Source organism: Artemia sp. Qi Xiang Cuo, chromosome 12, assembly GCF_049724085.1.
Source record: "Artemia sp. Qi Xiang Cuo chromosome 12, ASM4972408v1, whole genome shotgun sequence".
Lineage (NCBI taxonomy): Eukaryota > Metazoa > Arthropoda > Branchiopoda > Anostraca > Artemiidae > Artemia > Artemia sp. Qi Xiang Cuo.
The window spans coordinates 2,721,300-2,742,996 of record NC_142805.1 but is presented as its reverse complement, the minus strand read 5'-3'; the positions used below and the strand labels follow the sequence as shown (position 1 = coordinate 2,742,996).

General features: G+C 34.4%; 1 protein-coding gene across 1 annotated transcript in view; it reads left to right on the top strand.

The window, feature by feature from the left end:
• Rbp (RIMS binding protein) overlaps window positions 1-21,697 on the top strand; it is a 439,820-nt gene that overhangs the window by 352,054 nt on the left and 66,069 nt on the right. Inside the window, exons 22-25 of the mRNA XM_089098234.1 lie at window positions 6,027-6,115; window positions 11,075-11,203; window positions 14,232-14,427; window positions 21,062-21,289. Of these exons, the coding sequence (XP_088954360.1) occupies window positions 6,027-6,115; window positions 11,075-11,203; window positions 14,232-14,427; window positions 21,062-21,289 (642 nt within the window). The remainder of the gene's footprint in view (window positions 1-6,026; window positions 6,116-11,074; window positions 11,204-14,231; window positions 14,428-21,061; window positions 21,290-21,697) is intronic.

The window sequence follows — 21,697 nt, the reverse complement described above, 5'->3', positions numbered from 1 at the left end:
AATATTCCAACTCTTGCATTTCACCAGAAAATTCAAAATAAACTTTGAAAAATCAAGAGAATGTAACCGTGACAAGGTAAACCACAACAAAACACTACTGAAATATTCCAACTCTTGCATTTCAATGAAAGAAATCCGAAATGAATTTTGAAAAATTAAGAGAATATATCTGTGACAGGGTAAACGCACAACCAAACACTACTGAAATATTCCAACTCTTGCATTTCAACGAAAGAAATTCAAAAAATGAACTATGAAAATCAAGAGAATGTAACTGTGACAAGGTAAAGCACAACCAAACACTACTGAAATATTCCAATTCTTGCATTTCACGACAGAAATTCAAAATGAACTTTGAAAAATTAAGAGAATGTAACTGTGACAAGGTAAAGCACAACAAAAAGTTACTGAAATATTCCAACTCTTGCATTTCAATGAAAGAAATTCAAAATGAACTATGAAAATCAACAGAATGTAACTGTGACAAGGTAAAGCACAACAAAACACTACTGAAATATTCCAACTCTTGCATTTCACGACAGAATTTCAAAATGAACTTCGAAAAATCATGAGAATGTAACTGTGACAAGGTAAAGCACAACAGGTCACTACTGAAATATTCCAACTCTTGCATTTCAACGAAAGAAATCCGAAATGAACTTTGAAAAATCATGAGAATGTAGCTGTGACAAGGTAAACCACGACAAGACACTACTTAAATATTCAAATTCTTGCATTTCACGAAAGAAATTCAAAATGAACTTTGAAAAATTAAGAGAATGTAACTGTGACAAGGTAAAGCACAACAAAACACTACTGAAATATTCCAAATCTTGCATTTCAATGAAAGAAATTCAAAATGAACTATGAAAATCAACAAAATGTAACTGTGACAAGGTAAAGCACAACAAAACACTACTGAAATATTCCAACTCTTGCATTTCACGACAGAAATTCAAAATGAACTTCAAAAAATCAAGAGAATGTAACTGTGACAAGGTAAAGCACAACAAGTCACTACTGAAATATTATAACTCTTGCAATTAAACGAAAGAAATCCAAAATGAACTTTGAAAAATCATGAGAATGCAGCCGTGACAAGGTAAACCACAACAAGACACTACTGAAATATTCCGATTCTCGCATTTCGCGAAAGAAATTCAAAATGAACTTTGAAAAATTAAGAGAATGTAACTGTGACAAGGTAAAGCACAACAAAACACTACTGAAATATTCCACATCTTGCATTTCAATGAAAAAAATACAAAATGAACTAGGAAAATCAACAAAATGTAACTGTGACAAGGTAAAGCACAACAAAACACTACTGAAATATTCCAACTCTTGCATTTCAAGGATAGAAATCCAAAATAAACTTTGAAAAATCAAGAGAATGTAACTGTGACATGGTAAGCCACGACAAAACACTACTGAAATATTCGAATTCTTCCATTTCACGAAAGAAATTCAAAATGAACTTTGAAAAATTAAGAGAATGTAACTGTGACAAGGTAAAGCACAACAAAACACTACTGAAATATTCCAACTCTTGCATTTCATTGAAAGAAATTCAAAACGAACTATGAAAATCAACAGAATGTAACTGTGAAAAGGTAAAGCACAACAAAACACTACTGAAATATTCCAATTCTTGCATTTCACGAAAGAAATTCAAAATGAACTTTGAAAAATTCAGAGAATGTAACTCTGACAAGGTAAAGCACAACAAAACACTACTGAAATATTCAAACTCTTGCATTTCAATGAAAAAAATTCAAAATGAACTAGGAAAATCAACAAAATGTAACTGTGACAAGGTAAAGCACAACAAAACACTACTGAAATATTCCAACTCTTGCATTTCAATGAAAGAAATCCAAAATAAACTTTGAAAAAATCAAGAGAATGTAACTGTGACATGGTAAGCCACGACAAAACACTACTGATATAATCCAATTCTTCCATTTCACGAAAGAAATTCAAAATGAACTTTGAAAAATTAAGAGAATGTAACTGTGACAAGGTAAAGCACAACAAAACACTACTGAAATATTCCACCTCTTGCATTTCAATGAAAAAAATTCAAAATGAACTAGGAAAATCAACAAAATGTAACTGTGACAAGGTAAAGCACAACAAAACACTACTGAAATATTCCAACTTTTGCATTTTAATGAAAGAAATCCAAAATTAACTTTGAAAAAATCAAGAGAATGTAACTGTGACATGGTAAGCCACGACAAAACACTACTGAAATATTCGAATTCTTCCATTTCACGAAAGAAATTCAAAATGAACTTTGAAAAATTAAGAGAATGTAACTGTGACAAGGTAAAGCACAACAAAACACTACTGAAATATTCCAACTCTTGCATTTCAGTGAAAAAAATTCAAAATGAACTATGAAAATCAAGAGAATGTAACTGTGATAAGTTAAACCAAAACAAAACACTACTTAAATATTAAAACCATTTCATTTAAATATATAAATAAAAAATTAACTTCGTAAAATAAATATAATTCAAAAGTTACAAGTTAAAGCACAAAAATACACAACTGAAATACTCCAACTCTTACATTACACTGAATGAAATTCAAAATGAACTTTGAAAAATCATGAGAATGTAGCTGTGACAAGGTAAACCACGACAAGACACTACTGAAATATTCCAATTCTTGCATTTCACGGAAGAAATTTAAAATGAACTTTGAAAAATTAAGAGAATGTAGCTGTGACAAGGTAAAGCACAACGAAACACTACTGAAATATTCAAACTCTTGCATTTTAATGAAAGAAATTCAAAATGAACTATGAAAATCAACAGAATGTAACTTTGACAAGGTAAAGCACAACAAAACACTACTGAAATATTCCAATTCTTGCATTTCACGACGGAAATTCAAAGTGAACTTCGAAAAATTAAGAGAATGTAACTGTGACAAGGTAAAGCACAACAAGTCACTACTGAAATATTCCAACTCTTGCGTTTCAACGAAAGAAATCCAAAATTAAGTTTGAAAAATCATGAGAATGTAGCTGTGACAAGGTAAACCACGACAAGACACTACTGAAATATTCCAACTCTTGCATTTTAAGGAAGAAATCCAAAATGAACTTTGAAAAATCAAGAGAATGTAACTCTGACAAGGTAAAGCACAACAAAACACTACTGAAATCTTCCACCTCTTGCATTTCAACGAAAGAAATCCAAAATGAACTTTAAAAAATCAAAAGAATGTAACTGTGATAAGGTAACCACGACAAAACACTACTGAAATATTCTAACTCTTGCATTTCAAGGAAAGAAATCCAAAATGAACTTTAAAAAATAAATAAAATTTAACTGTGACAAGGTAAATCATGACAAAACACTACTGAAATAATCCAACTCTTGTATTTCACGAAAGAAATTCAAAATGAACTTTGAAAAATAAAGAGAATGTAACTTTGACAAGGTAAAGCACAACAAGACACTAGTGAAATATTCCAACTCTTGCATTTCAACGAAAGAAATTCAAAATGAACTTTGAAAATCAACAGAATGTAACTGTGACAAAGTAAAGCACAACAAAGTACTACTGAAATATTTCAACTCTTGCATTTCACGAAAGATATTCAAAATGAACTTTTGAAAAATCAAGAGAATGTAACTGTGACAAGGTAAAGCACAACAAAACACTACTGAAATATTCCAAATCTTGCATTTCACGAAAGATATTCAAAATGAACAATTCCTATACGACCCATAGAATCCCTTTTCGCTAGCAAGTCGGCCCACAGTACAGCAATTTGATATGCGTAGCCTACTGCCAGGAACCAGTGGGGGAATCCTCGCTCGTAATTGCTAATCACCTTAACCCTTTTATCCATCGTCAAGTACATGCTCCAAAAATATTCTATTCAGAGATTTCACGTTAAAAAATTATCCAATCACTAATTACCCCTTTTTTGCAAATGTCAATCAATGAATTCCGATTGTAAAAGCTTGTTTAATCATGTTACCTAACCCACAGTACAGCAATTTGATATGCGTAGCCTACTGCCAGGAACCAGTGGGGGGATCCTTGCTCGTAATTGCTAATCACCTTAACCCTTTTATCCATCGTCAAGTACATGCTCCAAAAATATTTTATTCAGAGATTTCACGTTAAAAAATTATCCAATCACTAATTACCCCTTTTTTGCAAATGTCAATCAAACGCCAAGGAACATAATCTCACCGAACACGTCAAACTGTTTCCACAGACTTCAAAAATGGAACTGTGGATAACACATGGGTGATTGACAGCTTTCCCTAAAAAACCTTTCCTAATAACCAGTCTGGTAATCTGCCTTGGAACACGATGTACATTCATTGTGCAATTGACAACAATAACAGAAAAAAACCTGTAGTCAAACGATACATTCATTGTGCAATTCTTATCAAAAAAAAAATCCTTGCGCAATTCCAATGTACCGTTCATATTGTATACACTATTATCTTGTACCGTTTGCATGTTCTGGTTGGGGCTTTATATAACTTACTACTCACATGAAAACAACATTTTTTTTTACTAGCCTTTTGAAGGTGCCAAACGAGTGGCCTTCTCGAGCCGAATCGGTAAGAGTGTTCCATGTCAAATGACAAACAATAAGAGGATTAAAATCGGATCTTATTGCTGGTGTATGCGGAATCTGGAAATTTAGAGAAATACGGAGCTGATTATTTGACCGATCAGATACAAAAGAAGACGTAAATCTAAGGGGCCTAGGGATATCACCATGGAGCTGAAGAAAAGCGAAAGACGCACAGGAAAGAATATAAAGTTTTCTTAATATCAAGTAACGGTTTATTTGCCGAACGATTTATAACCTGGATAAGAGTTATAGCTTTATCGTAAGTATTCAAAAGCGGTTTGATAAAAGAAAGGAAAGTAGACATCCATATGACTGGGCAATAGGAAACATAAGAATGAATTAAGCTATAAAATAGGATTCTTAGAATTGGTCCTGGAAATCTATGTTTAAGCTTTCTTAGAATATTGAGGTTTCTGCACACCTTCGCTTTAATCAAATCCATATGGTGTTTAAAAGATAAATTTTCATCTAGGAGGATACCTAGGAAACGGACATGGCCATCCTTTGGTCTACTAATAAAGCCTTTGGATATAGGAATTTCAGATAATTGAGGACAAGCCTGGGATATACGAGAAAAAACTAAAAAACTAGTTTTAAAAACATTTAAGACAAGAGATTTGGCATCAAACCAAATTGAAACTCTCTCGAAGAGGTTCACTAACTTTGTACGAACCTCATCCTCTGTTCTCCCAGAAGTAATAAGGGTGGTATTATCGGCGAAAGTAACAAGAGAATCCGAGGTATGCAAACTGTGGTTATGGGTACGACATAGACGACAGCAATAAAGAGAATTTTATTTCTAACTGCAAAAATTAGCTCATTTACATAAATTAAAAACAGTACCGGCCCTAAAACTGACCCTTCAGGGACCCCCTGGTCAACACCTCATGGTGAGAACACTGTGGGTTAAAGAATCGAAGGCATTACGAACATCCAGAAACAAAGCAGCAGAAATCAAACGGGAATCTAGGGCAGAGTAAAGATAATTCAGTAAAACTGTTCAAGAATGCTCAGTTAAATGATTTGCTCGAAAATCAAAATGAAAATAGTGAAAAAAATCTTTAGAAGTAAGAAAATTATTAACACGAGAAAGCATCGCTTTCTCAAATATTTTCCTAAACACAGACAACAAAGAAATTGGCCGATAGTTGGCTGGATCATTTCGTGCCGCCCCCCCCCCGTATATAATATGATGACTCGAGCACGCTTGAGAATACTCGGTAAAATACCATGCTGAAAGGAGATGTTAATAAGTTTTGTTAAGGGAGAAATAATGGAAGGAAGTCTGAACTTAATTACTTTAGTAGGAACACTATCAGGGCCAGACGACGACCAATTTTTCAGTCCCATAACAATTTTAGCAATTTCTTTCCCATTTCTGGTTCCAAAAACATTGACTTCATACAAGGTGGTCCAAGACAAGACCTGAAGTTGGATCTTGAAGGCGAAGAATTAAGTGCCGAAGCAGTCCTTTTACCAATATTCGCAAAATATGAAGTAAATTCATCATAAACATTCAGCTCACCTTCGATAATTTTGGCATCGAGATCCAAAAAAGAAGGGACTGATGGAGACTGAAAAGAGGGCCTTAGCACAGAATTTATAACCTGCCAAGTTTTTCGTATATCTTTACCACAATCTGAAAAACAATTAAAATAATACTGGAAGTTGGCGTTTCGCCACACAGAATTGTAAATATTCCTATAAATTTTAAATCGCTGAAAGCAAACAGCTTTCATTGAGGGGCTACCAGATTTAAAGGCCCTCCAGGGATTATTTTTTCCCCTACAACTCCTAAGGAGACCAAGGGTCATCCAAGGATTTAGAGGACTAGCATTCTTAGACTTACGATCAGAAGGTGAAACAGAACAAATATCAAGAACAGCTTCTTTAATAGACACATAAAAAGTATCAAATAAATTACGAAAATCGGAATCACTCTCAAAATTACCCCAAGAAATTTCTGCCAATCTTGGCCTAAGAAGCGTCAATTCCACTTCACCAAATCTAAAAGGACTCTTATCAGACTCACCAGTCTTTTCAATAGTCAATTTATCAAAACTGTATCTAGAGTAAACAGGGAAATGATTAGAAATGTCATTCACTAAAACATAATTTTGGATTAAGGTAGCCTTACAGAAAATATTGTCAATCAGAGATGACGTACTCTCTGTTATGCGAGATGGGATACATACAGAAGGTAAAGTACCTTCGGCAAGCATGGACGGCAGAAAATCCAAAGATACAGAAGACCTTATATCCATCGAATTTATATTAAAATCTCCCATAATCCAGTGGATCATTAAGGGTGCGTAGAAACAGTGGAATAGAGCCACTAGGATTTCGATAAATAATACCAAAAATTAAATCCTCACCTCCAAATTTAATATCTACGGACATTGACTCAAAGACACCTTCAATATTTCTGGATAAATCAATTCTAAGAGAATATGGGAGATTTTTAGAAATATACAAAGCAAGACCACACTTGACCCTCTTTTGTCGATTCAGTCGCACCATTTTATAACCTTGCAAATCCAAAAGCATATTATTCTTAGGATCTAAGAAAGTCTCGCATAAACCATCAGGTAGGTCATCAACATCAACATCAGGTAGCTCATCAGAAACAATATGTTTTAGATGAGCGATTGAAGGACAAAGACCCTGAATATTCAACTGGAGCATTGAAAAATATTTATCCCGTTCGACAGCCTCCCTTACATTAGAAACATATTTACCCGTTACTGGGGGGTTCATTGTGGTCAAATCTCTATTAATATAACCAATAGAATTATTAATTATGCTTACAACATTTAACGGGTTGTTTTCAAGCTAAAAAAAATCGTCCTTCAACTGGGAACGTCTCTAATTTGCAAGTAAAAAAAGACAAAACATTTTAGACATGATATTAAATCATAAAATATGCATGCAAAAAAAAACAAAAAAAAAACAATAAAAACAAAGAAAAAACAACAAAAATACCATATCTAAGCACAATCTGCGAATGCTCGAATCTTTCGTATCATTGATTGACCAGGTGGTTTGGGCCAAATTTGTCCGTGGTCAGTTCACACATGAAATTTACCGAAGCAATCTCTTGCCGCATTTAATTCTTCCCGACGGTTTTTTGTCAGCGATTCTGGCAAAATATTCCACTTTTTGCTAGTTTAATCTTAGCTTTGAAAATAATTCGAGCTATTGTAGCATTTTTGAAGCGTGTTAGCACTGAAGACACTTTAGATTGATCATTAGAGTCATTCAAACTAAATAGATAAACATTTACAATATTGTTGACTTCAAAGCCAGGGACCAGCATCTTGTCTTTAATTATAACCGGTACTTCTTTCTTTAGATCATTTCCAGGCCTCTGCTTTACTCCATTCATCACTAAGCAATTCAACATCTTTTCTGGCACAAAATCCTCCACTATCGATTCCAATGAGAAAATCCTACTTTCCAAGCTTTTAACCATTGCAAATAGTCGTTTGAGCGATTTTTCTATTTCTTGAAATTTTGGGTTGTAATCAATGGAAGTAGCATCATTAATTTTTTTGACTATAGTATCAATTGCTTGATTTGCTATATCAGGGTCTGATAGTTCAGCCTTAACTTAACGGAAAATCTCAGCTGTAAGATTCGCTTGTGTGTGATTTAATTCATCCTGGGTAAAAGCTATTTGTGCAGGATTAGGCTAGGTGCCAGTGAATCTTCTGCAATAACGCTCGCTGGGTTTAATGCTAGATAAGTAGGTGATGACGATTTATAGATGTCTGGAAACGAATCCAGTTCGGTAAATGCATTACCGACATCTTATTCCGTTCTTTTTGCCACCACTAGGGTTATCCGAAAGTAATTTCAAATTAGTCTCTGCCACTTGGTGCTCAGAGTGATCGCCGTAGCAAAAAACTATATATCTCCATAATCCTTTAGCACCAGTTTTTGACTGCAAAACAATTGGTGGCCAAGGGGGGTAACTTTTGAAACTAGCGAGAGCAATGTCAAAAGGCTTGAATTTTGACATGAGCGTAGCACTGAAAATAAATAATTACTTATCTTTGAGTGGGCCAAGTAATCCAGTAATTTACAAATAAATGCAAGTAGTCCAAGTATTTCAATGCACGACTCGCATGATAATAGTGCTGAATACTAACTCAAAGCCACAATCCATAAATAATCCTTAAGCCGTAATCATATAAAAGTTTATCAAGTTTCAATTATAATTTCAAAAGTGATGCAATACGAGTCAATTACTCCCGCAAACCCAAGTCAGTGGCAAAAAGTTTTGCAAGCAATCCATGAATTTCACTTTAGATGTTGTTTGTTTGAACGAAATGAAATATAATCCAATTAGTTAGATATTGACACATTTAAAACTAGTTCGTTACTAGTTCAAACACATTTTTTGGTAGGTTAAATACAAAATACTTTTTTGGTATTCTCGCTGAAAAAGACAGAAAAAGCAATAAAATTGCTGCCAAATTGAAAAATATATTTGGCCCCCTGCTCCTGAATCGTCGTGAACTGGGGCAAGTGCACAGGGCCATTATATTTAGTTCCATGTCCCTTCTTTTTCAATGAAATTTTTTTGTGTTCCATTATATTTCGCGTAATTCACGCATTTTTGGTGCTTTGACGATCCTGTCCCGCATGAATTTTAAGAAGCTCGTCCCCAAAGTTGTAGGTGTTTTTGTAAAGAATCCTTGGCTATAAAGCTGGTAATATACTGTAATTTTAATAAGGAATAGCTGCATTGACTTAAATGTAATTTAATGTGAAGACAGGAAATATAGGGTTTTGTTTGTGTTTAAATGACCCAGGGACACCGCACGGGGTATGGAATGTAAAGCTACGAACCCACCTGCATAATTATTTAAGAAAATCACATCTGTCTTTTCCCCTTTTTTAGAGAAAGAGAGAAAGCGGCAAAATTTTAGAATATCCTTTCCCCTTTCTTTACTCTCTCTTTTCTTCTCAGTGTCTCTTTTCTCCCTCTCTTGTTCTCTCCTCTCTTTCTTTGTCTCTGACATCTCTTTCTGTCTCTTCTCTTTCTCTTTCTCTCTCTCTCTCTCTCTCTCTCTCTCTCTCTCTCTCTCTCTTCTCTTCTCTTTAGTGTATAACGATTGAAAGAACACACAAAATTAGCCTCATATCCGATATATTCCAATCAAGCAGTTCGTGGTAAAGAACTGTAAGTAAGAAGTGACCCTGCTCAATAGTAACCGAAACTCTAAAAAACGGAATTTTAATACCAATAGATATATCAAAAGAATCAGATTTTTATGCTGAACTCAAATATATAAGTTACCCATCAAAAGCTAAGTTTTACCCATCAAAAGCTACATGCCTGAGAAAATTTGCCTGATTTTCGAAAAAGGGGAAAACACAGCCTAAAAATAATAGAACCTTAATGAAAATCACACCATTTGATTCAGCGCATCAGAGAACCCTACAGTAGAGGTTTCAAGCTCCTATCTGCAAAAATATGAAATTTTGTATTTTTGCCAGAAGAAAGATCATGGATGCGTGTTTATTTGTTTGTTTTTGTTTTTGTTTTTGTCCCCAGGGGTGACCGTATCGACTCAGTGGTCCTAGAATATCGCGGGAGAGCTCATTTGAACGGAAATTAAAAGTTCTAGTGCAATTTTTAAGTGAAAAAAATGGAGGGCAACTAGGCCCCTTCCCAAGCTCATCTTTTTCCCAAAGTCACCCGATCAAAATTTTGAGATAGCCCTTTTGTTCAACATGGCTTAAAAATACAATAACTATGTCTTTGAGGATGATTAATCCCCCACAGTCCCCGGGAGAAGGGCTGCAAGCTATGAACTTTGCCCAATGTTCACATACAGTATTGGCTATTGGGAAGTTATACAGATGTTTTCACTGGGGATTTTTTCTGGTAGTGTAGGGGGTGGGGGTGGGCCGGGGGTTACGTGGGAGGATCTTTACATGGAGGATGTTTTCATGGGGGAAGGGACATCGCTATGAAGGGGGCGCCAGATTTCCCAGCATCATTTAAAAAAACGACCAGAAATTAAATTAAAAAAACAAGCTTTTCAACTGAAAGTAAGGAGCAATATCTAAACTTAAAACGAACAGAAATTATTCCGTTTATGAAAGGGCTGTCCACTTCTAAATGCCTCGCTCCTTACGCTAAAATTTGACTCTGTCTTACAACTCTATTTTTTAAAACAATAAAAAACTTTAGCGTAAAGAGCGAGGCATTGAGGAGGGGACAGCCCTTTCATATACGGAATAATTTCTGTCCCTTTTAAGTTTTTATGTCGCTCCTTACTTTGAGTTAAAAAAACTTGTTTTTTTATTTAATTTATAAAAGTTACATGTAATCTATAATTCTATTGTTACTGAGAAATTTAAATCTCACATTTGTTAAACTAATATTTAATTTGCCTCCGTTCAAACGTATCGATCATTTATGTAGCTTCTTCTTCTTTTTAGGTATTTGCCGACAAAGATTCTGATGGTTTCTACTTTGGCGAATGCAACGGCAGGACTGGCTATGTGCCGTGCAATATGGTGTCTGAAGTTCAAGTGGATGATGAACGTATCGCACAGGATTTGATGAAGGTTAATACATAAATTTTAAACTCCACTATATTTTTGGTTGTGCTCTAGTCGCAATTCTCATTTGCTCCTGAGTACCTTTGTTTTACCCTCGTGAGGGTATAATTGCCAGTACACGCTCAATCATGTTTGGTCGCTGCAAAAAAAAAGAAAAAAAAAAGACAAAATTAAGACTAAAAGCGAAAAGATTATTACTTGTGTATCCGACTTTCTTCGAAGCATTGTATGTGGCTAAATAGCTATAATATGGCTGTCCAGTTTTTCCAGTTTTTCCGATTTCACTAGATTATGACCATAGTCATGATTGTGGTGATAAATTTCACGGTTCAAAGAGTTTTAACTCTAAGCTCCAACGTTAATATGGCTATATGGCTATATGTATATCGCTATAATATGGCTTTCCAGTTTTTCCAATTTCACTAGATTATGACCATAGTTATGATTGTGGGGGAAGGGTTTCACGGTTCAAAGAGTATTAAATCTAAGCTCCAACGTTAATATGGCTATATGGCTATATGTATATGGCTATATGGCTATAATATGGCTTTCCAGTTTTTCCAGTTTTTCCGATTTCACTAGATTATGACCATATTCATGATTGTGATGATAAGTTTCACGGTTCAAAGAGTTTTGACTCTAAGCTCCAACGTTAATTTGATTCATCAACACATTAAACTAACGAATTTTTTCTCCTTACCTGGAGCTATCTTAAGTCTAACCGGAGGAGTTTTGGTTGTCCCAAAATTATTAAGCATTTAGGGCTTATATTTTTTAATTATTAATGTTTATTAAGCTTTTTTGTCAGTTTTACTACGGTGAACCGTGAAAATAAACAAGCAAAAATAATGAGTCAAATTTCACAGCGCGTTTTGTCCGTTAATATTCAACTATTAACAATCTCTTTTATCCCCAAGACAGCTACACCTTCAAACAAAAACGACACCTTTTGCAGCTGTTTGGTGGAAGCTTATTTTTTTTGCTGTTTTTTTCGTTTCTATCTTTTCAATTTGGTAGCCCCTATTGCCAATAACTGCGTAACTGAAAATAGAGGCTTTTAAATAAAAATTTAACTCTGTTCTTCCTATTTTTATATGGTTGAGTAAATTTTCACTAAACTGATTCAAAAAATCAGATTTCATTATTACTATATTTGTTATAAGGCTTCTGGAACATTCGACAGCTACTCAGGATTAGGAGCCTTCGTTTACTTATAGTTTTGCAATTCATATTGTTTTCAGTTTAGTTTAGCATGTCCATAGAATATAGGGCCTTTAATTGATGATAGGGCCTCTATATAGGGCCTTTAATATAGGGCCTGTACATGTTTAAGTGAAACAAGTAAGAAAAAGGAAGTAAAAAAAGGTAACGATAATAATGAAAGAATTTAACGGAAAAGCTGAAAATTTTATTACTTTTAACACTATCGATATATCTATGTGGTTAAGCCTTCGGAAAATTTGGTTTGTACTAAGAATTTTTCAAAAAGTACTTTTCAAATGTATTTTCATTTTATCTCGTTTTTTATATTTATAACAAGGCTATTTATTTTCATTTATTTATAATGGATTTAATTAACTATTTTATCTAATAGGTGATTTGTTATGTGGACTTTCGCGTAAGCGCCATCCCGCACAGGTTTCTTTCAAATTTGAAAGTGCTGTTTTCTTTTATTTATTGATTTGTGTACGCTAAAAATCAAAATTTGAGCTTTAACTTGATCGAACCTCTTTGTTAATACAGAACGGTCTCCTGTCGAACTTCTTTGTTAATAAAAAAGTATTTTCCTGTCGAATATCCTGTTTTTCTTTCGGTATCTGTCCTAGTACTTCCGTCTTTTTTCTTTGCTTTTATTTTATTAATTGGCTCAGTGCTTCAATTTTAAATTTTTTAATTGGGGGTAGGGGGGAATGACTGGATGCTCAGAGAGATAAAATTGAGGAAAACTTGTAATACTGCAGCCAAAAAAATATTTTCCTTAACGTCCTCATCAAAACTGAAGTTGTATTCTAAACAATGCCCATTTTATATCATATTCAGCGAATATTTTGGGATTTTTGTGAACAAAAGAGGATTCTTTTTAATTGGGGATATGTAATACAACTGCCCTGCCGATTCGCACAACGACCAAAGTAGTCTTTAGCCTCTCACCAGCCTTTTACTTGCAAACGGGATACAAAGACGAATTGAGTCGCAACTAAGTGTGAAAACTTCTCCCCTTGGAATAATTGTCACTGATCAGCACTGTCACAAAATCGCTGAATTTCTCATTCAATTTATATTACTGCCAAAAAAACACGATTTTTTCTTGGGACTTCTTAGTTCTTAGGAATTTCCAGTGTGTATTTTAGTGTTCAGATATAGAATCAGCTTACATTGGATTATTTCTTGCAGTTAAGGACTTTAATTTTTTCCAAAAGGATACTTTATCACCGTCTTTACTTGCAAAAAAGGTCTTTTACTAATTAGGTATACAAGACGGGCCTTGTCAATATTACACATCCATGATCTTATGCATAGAAAACACAATTAAAAAGTATTTTTTAATTCCTTGTGTTCACCGCATACACCATAAGGAATATTTTCTCGAGAATAAAATTAAGTCGGACATGAAGGATAAACTGAATTTCAAGCAGCAAGCAACGAAAGAAAAATCTTTTTTTGAGATTATTTATTTACTGAGTTAGTTAACCCAATCCGAAAACCCACCTCACTTTGATCAAGTTTACCAGGCAAGTAGAAAATGAAAAGAAATGAAATGACTCCAAAATATTTTTAAGCGGAAAAGTCTGATCTGGATTCAAGGGGCTGATTTCAGAAAAAGAATCATAAGTCTTCCTCGAAACAGACAACATTGAATCAAGAGGAATATCATTGCAATTTTCTTTTGGTTACTAGGATTTGCTAACCGTGTTAAAGCTTTTTGTAAAGCTTTATGAGAATTTCTTCGTTTTCTTGTATGAGTTTCTTCGTTTTTCTTTTTTTTTGTCCAAGTATTTAATTACCATATAACATTCCTCTCATAATGTTTTAGGACCATCCAGAGCCATCAGAACAAAGGAAGGGGAGGCGGAATGGTGGCCGAGGTGCTGGCCAAGGTAGTCGTGGGGATCGATGGGGTGATATCTATCAGAATATGCCTATGAAGAAAATGGTTGCACTTTATGATTATGATCCACGGGAGCTCTCACCTAATGTTGATGCTGATGTCGAATTATCATTTCAAGCAGGTAGTTTTCAATTGTTTAAAGAACCGTAATATTTCATATATGGAATAATAAAAAAGACCACACTGCTTTCTCATTACGCAAAATAGAAGTCAATGAATAATTTTCTAAAACAATGATTAAAACATAATATAAGCGAATATCTCGGTTATATGACAAATAGCCGTCTTCAGTAAAATATTATGCAAATACTCTTGTTAAATTGCTGGTTGAGATTATTTTTTATGTATCGTCGGGTCGGATGTCTGCTGTGGCGTGGTGAAAAATTAAAGTTACATTTTTTATTTTTGCTTTTCTTATATATTTTGCTTGTCACGTCTTTCAATTTGATCGAACATACTCGTATATTTATTTCTTAATTGTTTTATTTTTTTTTTACAAAACAAGCTTGTCTCTCTTTCAGATATTTTTGTATCTAGCTTGTCATATATGTATCATAGAAAAATAAGTGAACCTGAAATAAAACCAAGGAACCAATAAGAATTCATAAAATAATGATGAGCTAAAGACGGATATCAATCATAATGCCAAAATATTCACTTAGATGGTATTTAATCACCGTTTTCAGAAAATTCTTCATTAAGTTTTTATACTTTGTGGAGTGAAATGATGTTTAGGGAGCTTTGTGACCCACCCCTTTCGAAACCTTCGTTTATTTCTAGAATTCATTCCATATAATTTTGTGCATTCTCCTACCCTTCGGAAATAATTCCTGTATATGTACTTGTTTGATTGCTTAAAAAACAAGAGTATTTCATATAAGGAATAAAAATGGCATAGGGGGTCATTATGATGGCCCCCTAAATGGGGGCCATATATGGGGGCCACGAAATGGCATCACGTGGGGTGCACTTTAGCTTTCCTTTTAGTGAGTTTTTCAATACATGATCGAGAATTTGTGTAAAGACTGCGATAGAGTGAAGAATATGCCTTTTACCACTAAATGGCACCTTTGTTCACAAGACGCTAAAGGAGGTGAAAAAGTGAATAATATTATGTAGATAACGGAGCACTTGTTTTTACTTCATCTCTTTTTTGTCTTCTTCCTGGCTCTCCGAAGAAATATATTTATTTTTCTTTTTAATTTATTCGAAAGTTAGGCTTTCTCAAACTTTTTTTTGGCGACACCGTTTTTTCTTGCTTTTCCTTCTTCCTATTCTTTTATTTTTTTTTAATCTCATATGAAACTTTGCGGTAGTCACACATAAATCTCTGATGGCTTCACAAGTAAATAGCTGAAGAATGAAATACCAATAAAGCCAATATATTAAAAAGCAAGTTTAATCAAACCCTATTACTTAACTGATCAGCTTAGAAAGCCTAAAAGCGAATCTATGTAAGCTGTTATTGGTCTGTAGACAGTAGTGGATCCAGGGGGTTACTGCCTCCCCTCCTCTTGGCTTGGCTTGATCAACTCTTGGATCAACGCATGTTTGAAAAGGGTTAACGACACTTGATCTGCCCGCCTTAAGTCTTTAGGGAAGTGTCCAGTATTTGGTATCACTCGAGCTTACAATGCATTTTGTGACATGTCATCACTTAAATCGTTGAAGCTTGAAAAAGTGTTCATATCAAAACCTGTTTCTTTTTCAGTAACTAAGCAATTTCTTGAAATGACTGCAATAACAGACATACCTTATGGTTTGTTGCAACTATAGAAGGGTTTGAACAGTATGAAATTTTTGGATAATATTAACCAGTTATGATGTCGAAGCGAAGACAGCAGTCAACAACTTTTTTGTTTCGAGAGCTAGGCAAGTGGACGACCTACGTCTAACTGAATATAGAAATAGCGAGAATTTTAGTGTTGACAGTGATTCACTAGCATCACCAACACCAAAAACTAACATTTTAAGCCTAGAAAACGAACAAAGCAGCCAAAAAGTGCAGGAAAACAGAGCGAGATTGAAGCCAATTGTAGAATCAATAATTTTCTTGGGTCGACAGAACATCGCTCTTCGTGGCCATAGAAACAATGAAGAATTATTGGCAGTATAGGACCCATTGACAAACGAAGGGAACTTTCTAGAACTTTTAAGGTACCGTGTAACGTGATATCACGTTAAAACGACATTTGGAAAGCCCAGGTGCAAATGCTCCTTATATTAGCAAAACAACGCAGAATAAATTAAATGAACGTTGTGTTAAAAAAATTCTTGCACGAGTTCATTCTGCCTTGTTCTACAGTGCGGCTGTTGATGAAACAACGGATGTGTTACACGAGTCACAACTAAGTATTGCCATTTGGTATGCTCAATACGTATAAATGCACAAGACGTGAGGATATCGTTTTTTTTTTTAACCTACGAAAAACATCATACTCGGACAGTACTGAAAACTTCGAACCAATCATTAAAGGGGAAACGCTTGGAAATGTTGTGTTTTTTTTATCTTTTAGACTAGACTTTAAAAATTGTGTGAACATACTGCTGGATGTGATATGATGGTTTCAGCACATTGTGGTGCTGTAGTAAAAGAAGTTCAAAAGGTAGTAAAGAATGCCCTGTTTCACCTACGTTTCAATCATGCTCTAAGTCTTTGTATGTTAAAAACGTCTTCTGTTCAGAGTGTTTGAAACTACATCGGAGCAATAAAAGAAAGAGTTGCTTCTTTTGGTTCTTCTTCAAAGCGCAATTATGTTTTAACCAGAATAATAAAAGCACAGGCATCTAGCATGTGTGAAAGTCGCTGGATCGAAAGGCATTATTCCTTAATGCAGTTCGTGGTGGAGCTCCCTAAAATTGTTGGAGCTCTTGAGATCATCAGTTGCTGGGCAGAATGCACAACTACAGCAAAAGCAATATCCTTATTGACTGCTGTCACATCCTTCGATCTGACAGTAACCATTCAAGTTGTCTATTTGAGAAAAAGAGTTTGGAAAAAGTCAAACGTTGGAAGAGTGAAAGCGAGGTAAAAACAACATTTAACGAAGAACCTAGAGTATCAACCGAGCGTAGACCGGTTTAGAAACAACCGGTTTAGAAACAAAAGTCCGAAAAATAGCGAAAGAGCAAACAAATCGCGCTAATCTGCCATTCAATTCACACGAGGAACATTAAATACTGTCAATTTTTATTCCCTTGTTGGACACGATTATTTCAGACTTAGAAATCCGTTTTTCTGTAGAAACACTGGACACTTTCAAGTTCAGTATTTTCTTACCAATAAATTGTATGGAAACGAACAAGCAGCAATTTACAGATACGATTAATCTGTGTGTTACTGGTCACTAATCGGTTTCTCCTTCCAATCGATTTGTAAATCCGCTCTGATCCGGAGAAGCGACGATATGGAAAGCTCGGTGGGTTTGTCTGAGAGAAAGCAATGCAGGCACATGTAGAATACCTGAAACACTGGGGGAAACTTTACAGAAACACACCTGCGATGCTGATATTTCCCCGAATATTTCAACGCTCTTGCAGATCCTCATAACCCTACTTGTCAGTGTGGCGTCTGCTGAACGACGTTTTTCTACATTGGGAAAATCGAAAACGTGGCTAAGAAACAAAATGACGGAGGAAAGACTCACCGAACTTGCTCTTCTTCATGTTCACCGTGATATTGTCGTAAGTGTAGAAAGCGTTATTGATAGATTTGATAATTGTGGAAATAGGAGGCGATTATTCTTTATATAATATTGATAGTGTTTTTATAAATGTGGTTTTGTGGATAGTTTTACGGAACTGACAGCTAAATAACAAATAAAAGCAGAGGCATGCAACTTTCAATATCAGAAGTTCGTCAGGCTTAATTTAGAATGAAAAATTTTTGTAACAAGCCCCCCCCCCCCCTCCTAAAATCGTGGATCCGCTATTGTCTTTAGACAGTAGAAGAGGTTACTCTTTTTTTTCTATCATTATTCTCAAGTAAAAAATTAAATTTGTGATCTCCGTGCAATCGAATTCCCCTTTACTATTGTAAATCAGGACTTTGAATAATTATATTTTCATACCCCCCCCCCCTTCCGCCCTTCCATTTTTTATTCGTAAGAAAACCAATACTTATTTTATACAGTATATTTTTTTTGTCATATCCTGAAGCAAATATTTTCGTCATTTTATTACGCTTTCAAAGTTCAGGTTTGCTCAAGCTTAGTTTTGGTATCACTGTTGTTCTTGCTTTTTTTTTTCTTCCTTTAACTTATGTCAAACTTTGCTATTGAAATAGCCACGTATTATTTTTCAGTCCCAAATTAAAAAAAAAAATTACATCAACTAAAAACAACTTCAACACAGTCTACCCCGCAAAATTTCTTGTCAGGGGAAGAACATGGGAGAAAAACATACCAACAAAATATGAACAAAAATCCAGTTCCCCCTCAAAAATCCCCAAAGTCACAAGCTAAGCAGGGAAAGAGTGGCGCACTATTTTACCAACTCAATTAATAATTCAAATCCAATCCAGAGACATAGCTCTAGGGGAAAAAATCTCTGGTGACTCTCGTGAACTCTTTTGTTATCACCAATTGTGGCCTCATACCTATCTATAACTGGGACAAGTCCGGATTGACTACTCTCTCTGAATTTATTAGCATGACAGTACAATATTTGTATTAGTTTTCTACTTTAGTATTTGTTTTCTATAATTTTCTCTATTCGTTTAATTTGTTCTCTGGACTAATAATTTCTTTTCGTTTTAATGCTGCTCCTTACTTTCAGTTGAAAAAACTTGATTTTTTTTTTAATTTAATTGACTCGAGGTATCGGTGTCGGTGTAACAACATGCTGGGAAACTTTTTTTATTTATTTAATATTACTATACTCGAGGTATCAGTGGCACTAAAGCCGAGACAGTAAAAGCAGTGATCTTGAAATCAGAAAGTCTAAACAAACACGTTAGATTTCTTTGAATTATCTCGGATCTTAAAAAAATGCCTTCAAATCGTGTTACAAACTAAATTTAAAAGTACAGGATTTAAAATCACCTAAGCTTCGAACTAAGTATGAATAGTTCAGCATTAAAATGAATCAAGGCCAGTTAATCGATTTATTATCATTAAAAAAAAAACAAACACACACATAGGCTACAGCATATTCCTCCACATGGCTCTCTACCCAGGAAACACAAGAGGAGGCAAAAGAGAAAATTGAAATGTAGAACCACTTGAGTGCAGAAAGGAAAATAAAAATAGAACAAAATAGAATTGCAAAATAGAACAAAAAGAAAACTCGAAAAGAAAGACGAAATCAGGCAAACAACCTATTAAAAATTTTAAAAACTAAAATTTATCGCAATCAATCCAATTAGTAAAAGAGTAATAACTTTCGACCCTCCTCAGGAAGGGTGTTCTAAACCATTTGACACGCAATTAAAGGATTAAAGATGGTCTTACAGCCGGAGTAAGAGAAATTTTCTTTCAATTTAAATTTTAAAGTTGGTAAGATGACTGATGAGAGATAAAAATTCAGTAAAAAAAAAATAAGATGAAAAAAAATTCGTAAAACCAGATTTTCAGTTATAGGTCCCAAGTTATGTTGCTAAAATAAATCGACTGCTTTTGGTTTTCTTATTGGATAGACTCTATATTTCTGATCTCTAAATACTGTTGAAATTTCAATAGTAAAGCGGAGATAGGCAATATTTTCAATGGTGTTGTAAGTATGACAAAGAAAATACAGAAAACAATAAATAAAACAACCTTAGCACAGAAAGAAGAATAAAAACGTAGATTAAAGCACATAGCACGCATAAAAGTAACCTTTAAAAGCAAACATTAAAAGCACACATTAGTATCATAGTACAATAAAACAAACATTAGCGTTGCCTCTTCAATATGGCTTGAGAAAGGGCAGTGTTTCTTTTTAGGGTGTGTCTTTCTTGTAGTTCTCTGGGCTTTTATCCTTTTTTTTGCTACACTGGAGAGTGTTGAGCTAAGGTGTCAGCTTAAAATATTTTAAAACAAGAGATAGATAAAGATAGATAAAACAAGATTTATTACGAAAAATAACGATCACAAGCCTGGCTGGGCAAAATTTGTATTTGGGAATCAAACAGAATAACATAAAGAAAGATGAAAACAAAAAATGCACCATTATTTTCTGCAGTTTTGAAAAAAAACGATAAAAAATTAAAATAAAAAAAACAACATGTGTATACATACAGGCTACGGGCCATATCATGTAAAAACATGAAAAAAATAAAACTATAAAATTAAAAAGGACCAGTTAAAACATAAAAAGGAGCAGAAATGCAGACATATACAACAAACAAGAATTAAATTAGTTGGATATTTTTTTAATTTTTTCGGTAATATAAGGCACAAAAGTTTTTTTCGTATCTTGAAGTCAAGCACTGAATAGGGTAAGAAAAAAAAAATTACTACGTCTCATCGTTTTGTCAACTTGAAATTAAATTTGTTGATCTCAGTATTGTAGCAAATCATTATATCAACAAAATTTTTATCTTCAAATGTGAATAAGCAAACAGACTAGAGTGTTTTCCCCAGCAAGGCTCTATGGTCAGAGAACACGGGGAGGGACAAGGAAGAAAAGGATATAGGACTACTTAATCATAGAACAACACTACTAAAGAGAAAAAAAGATGAAAAAGAGACAAAAAGAGCAAGTGAGATAGAAAAAATTAAATAACACAAAAATGTATTGCTTATGATTTTATTCCACAAGGACATTTATTCAAGGTGACATCATTTATGTGTATGGTGATATGGATGATGACGGTTTTTTCATGGGTGAAATTCGTGGTCAGCGAGGACTCGTCCCATCGAACTTCCTATCAGAAGCGCCACCAGATCATGAAAGGCGGCGAGATCACTTAACAGCACAAGAGCAGCGTAGTTTGCCTCGAACTAATATGACGGATCAGCGGAGTAGACAGCGCGAAGAATCAAGGGACAGAAGAGTTAAAGGTAGTCATTTTGCTTCTATTTAAGCCAAGTTCTAGCCGAATATGGTAATTTTTCAAGCAAATCTATCATGTGATATCGCTACGTGAAGTTTTGGCTAGTTTCTCTAATTGGTGAAAATCTTTGACTTTCTAAAAAATTTCTCGAAGAAAAGACATTCTTTTAGCTTCTCTTTTGTCTATATTTCGACAAAAAATGGTCATTTTTTGTCAAGTAAAAATGTCCAAGTGTGGTCGATGCCCGGATTTCTGGCTAGTATGTCTCATTGGTGAAATCCTCTGAAGCCCTCGAAAACCTCTAAAAACAAATCCTTTGAATAACTAAACAGGCTCTGAGACTACACTGGCTATACATAACGTACAAAAAAAGTGAAGAAAATAGAACAAACAATATGAACGACGAGGATGACTT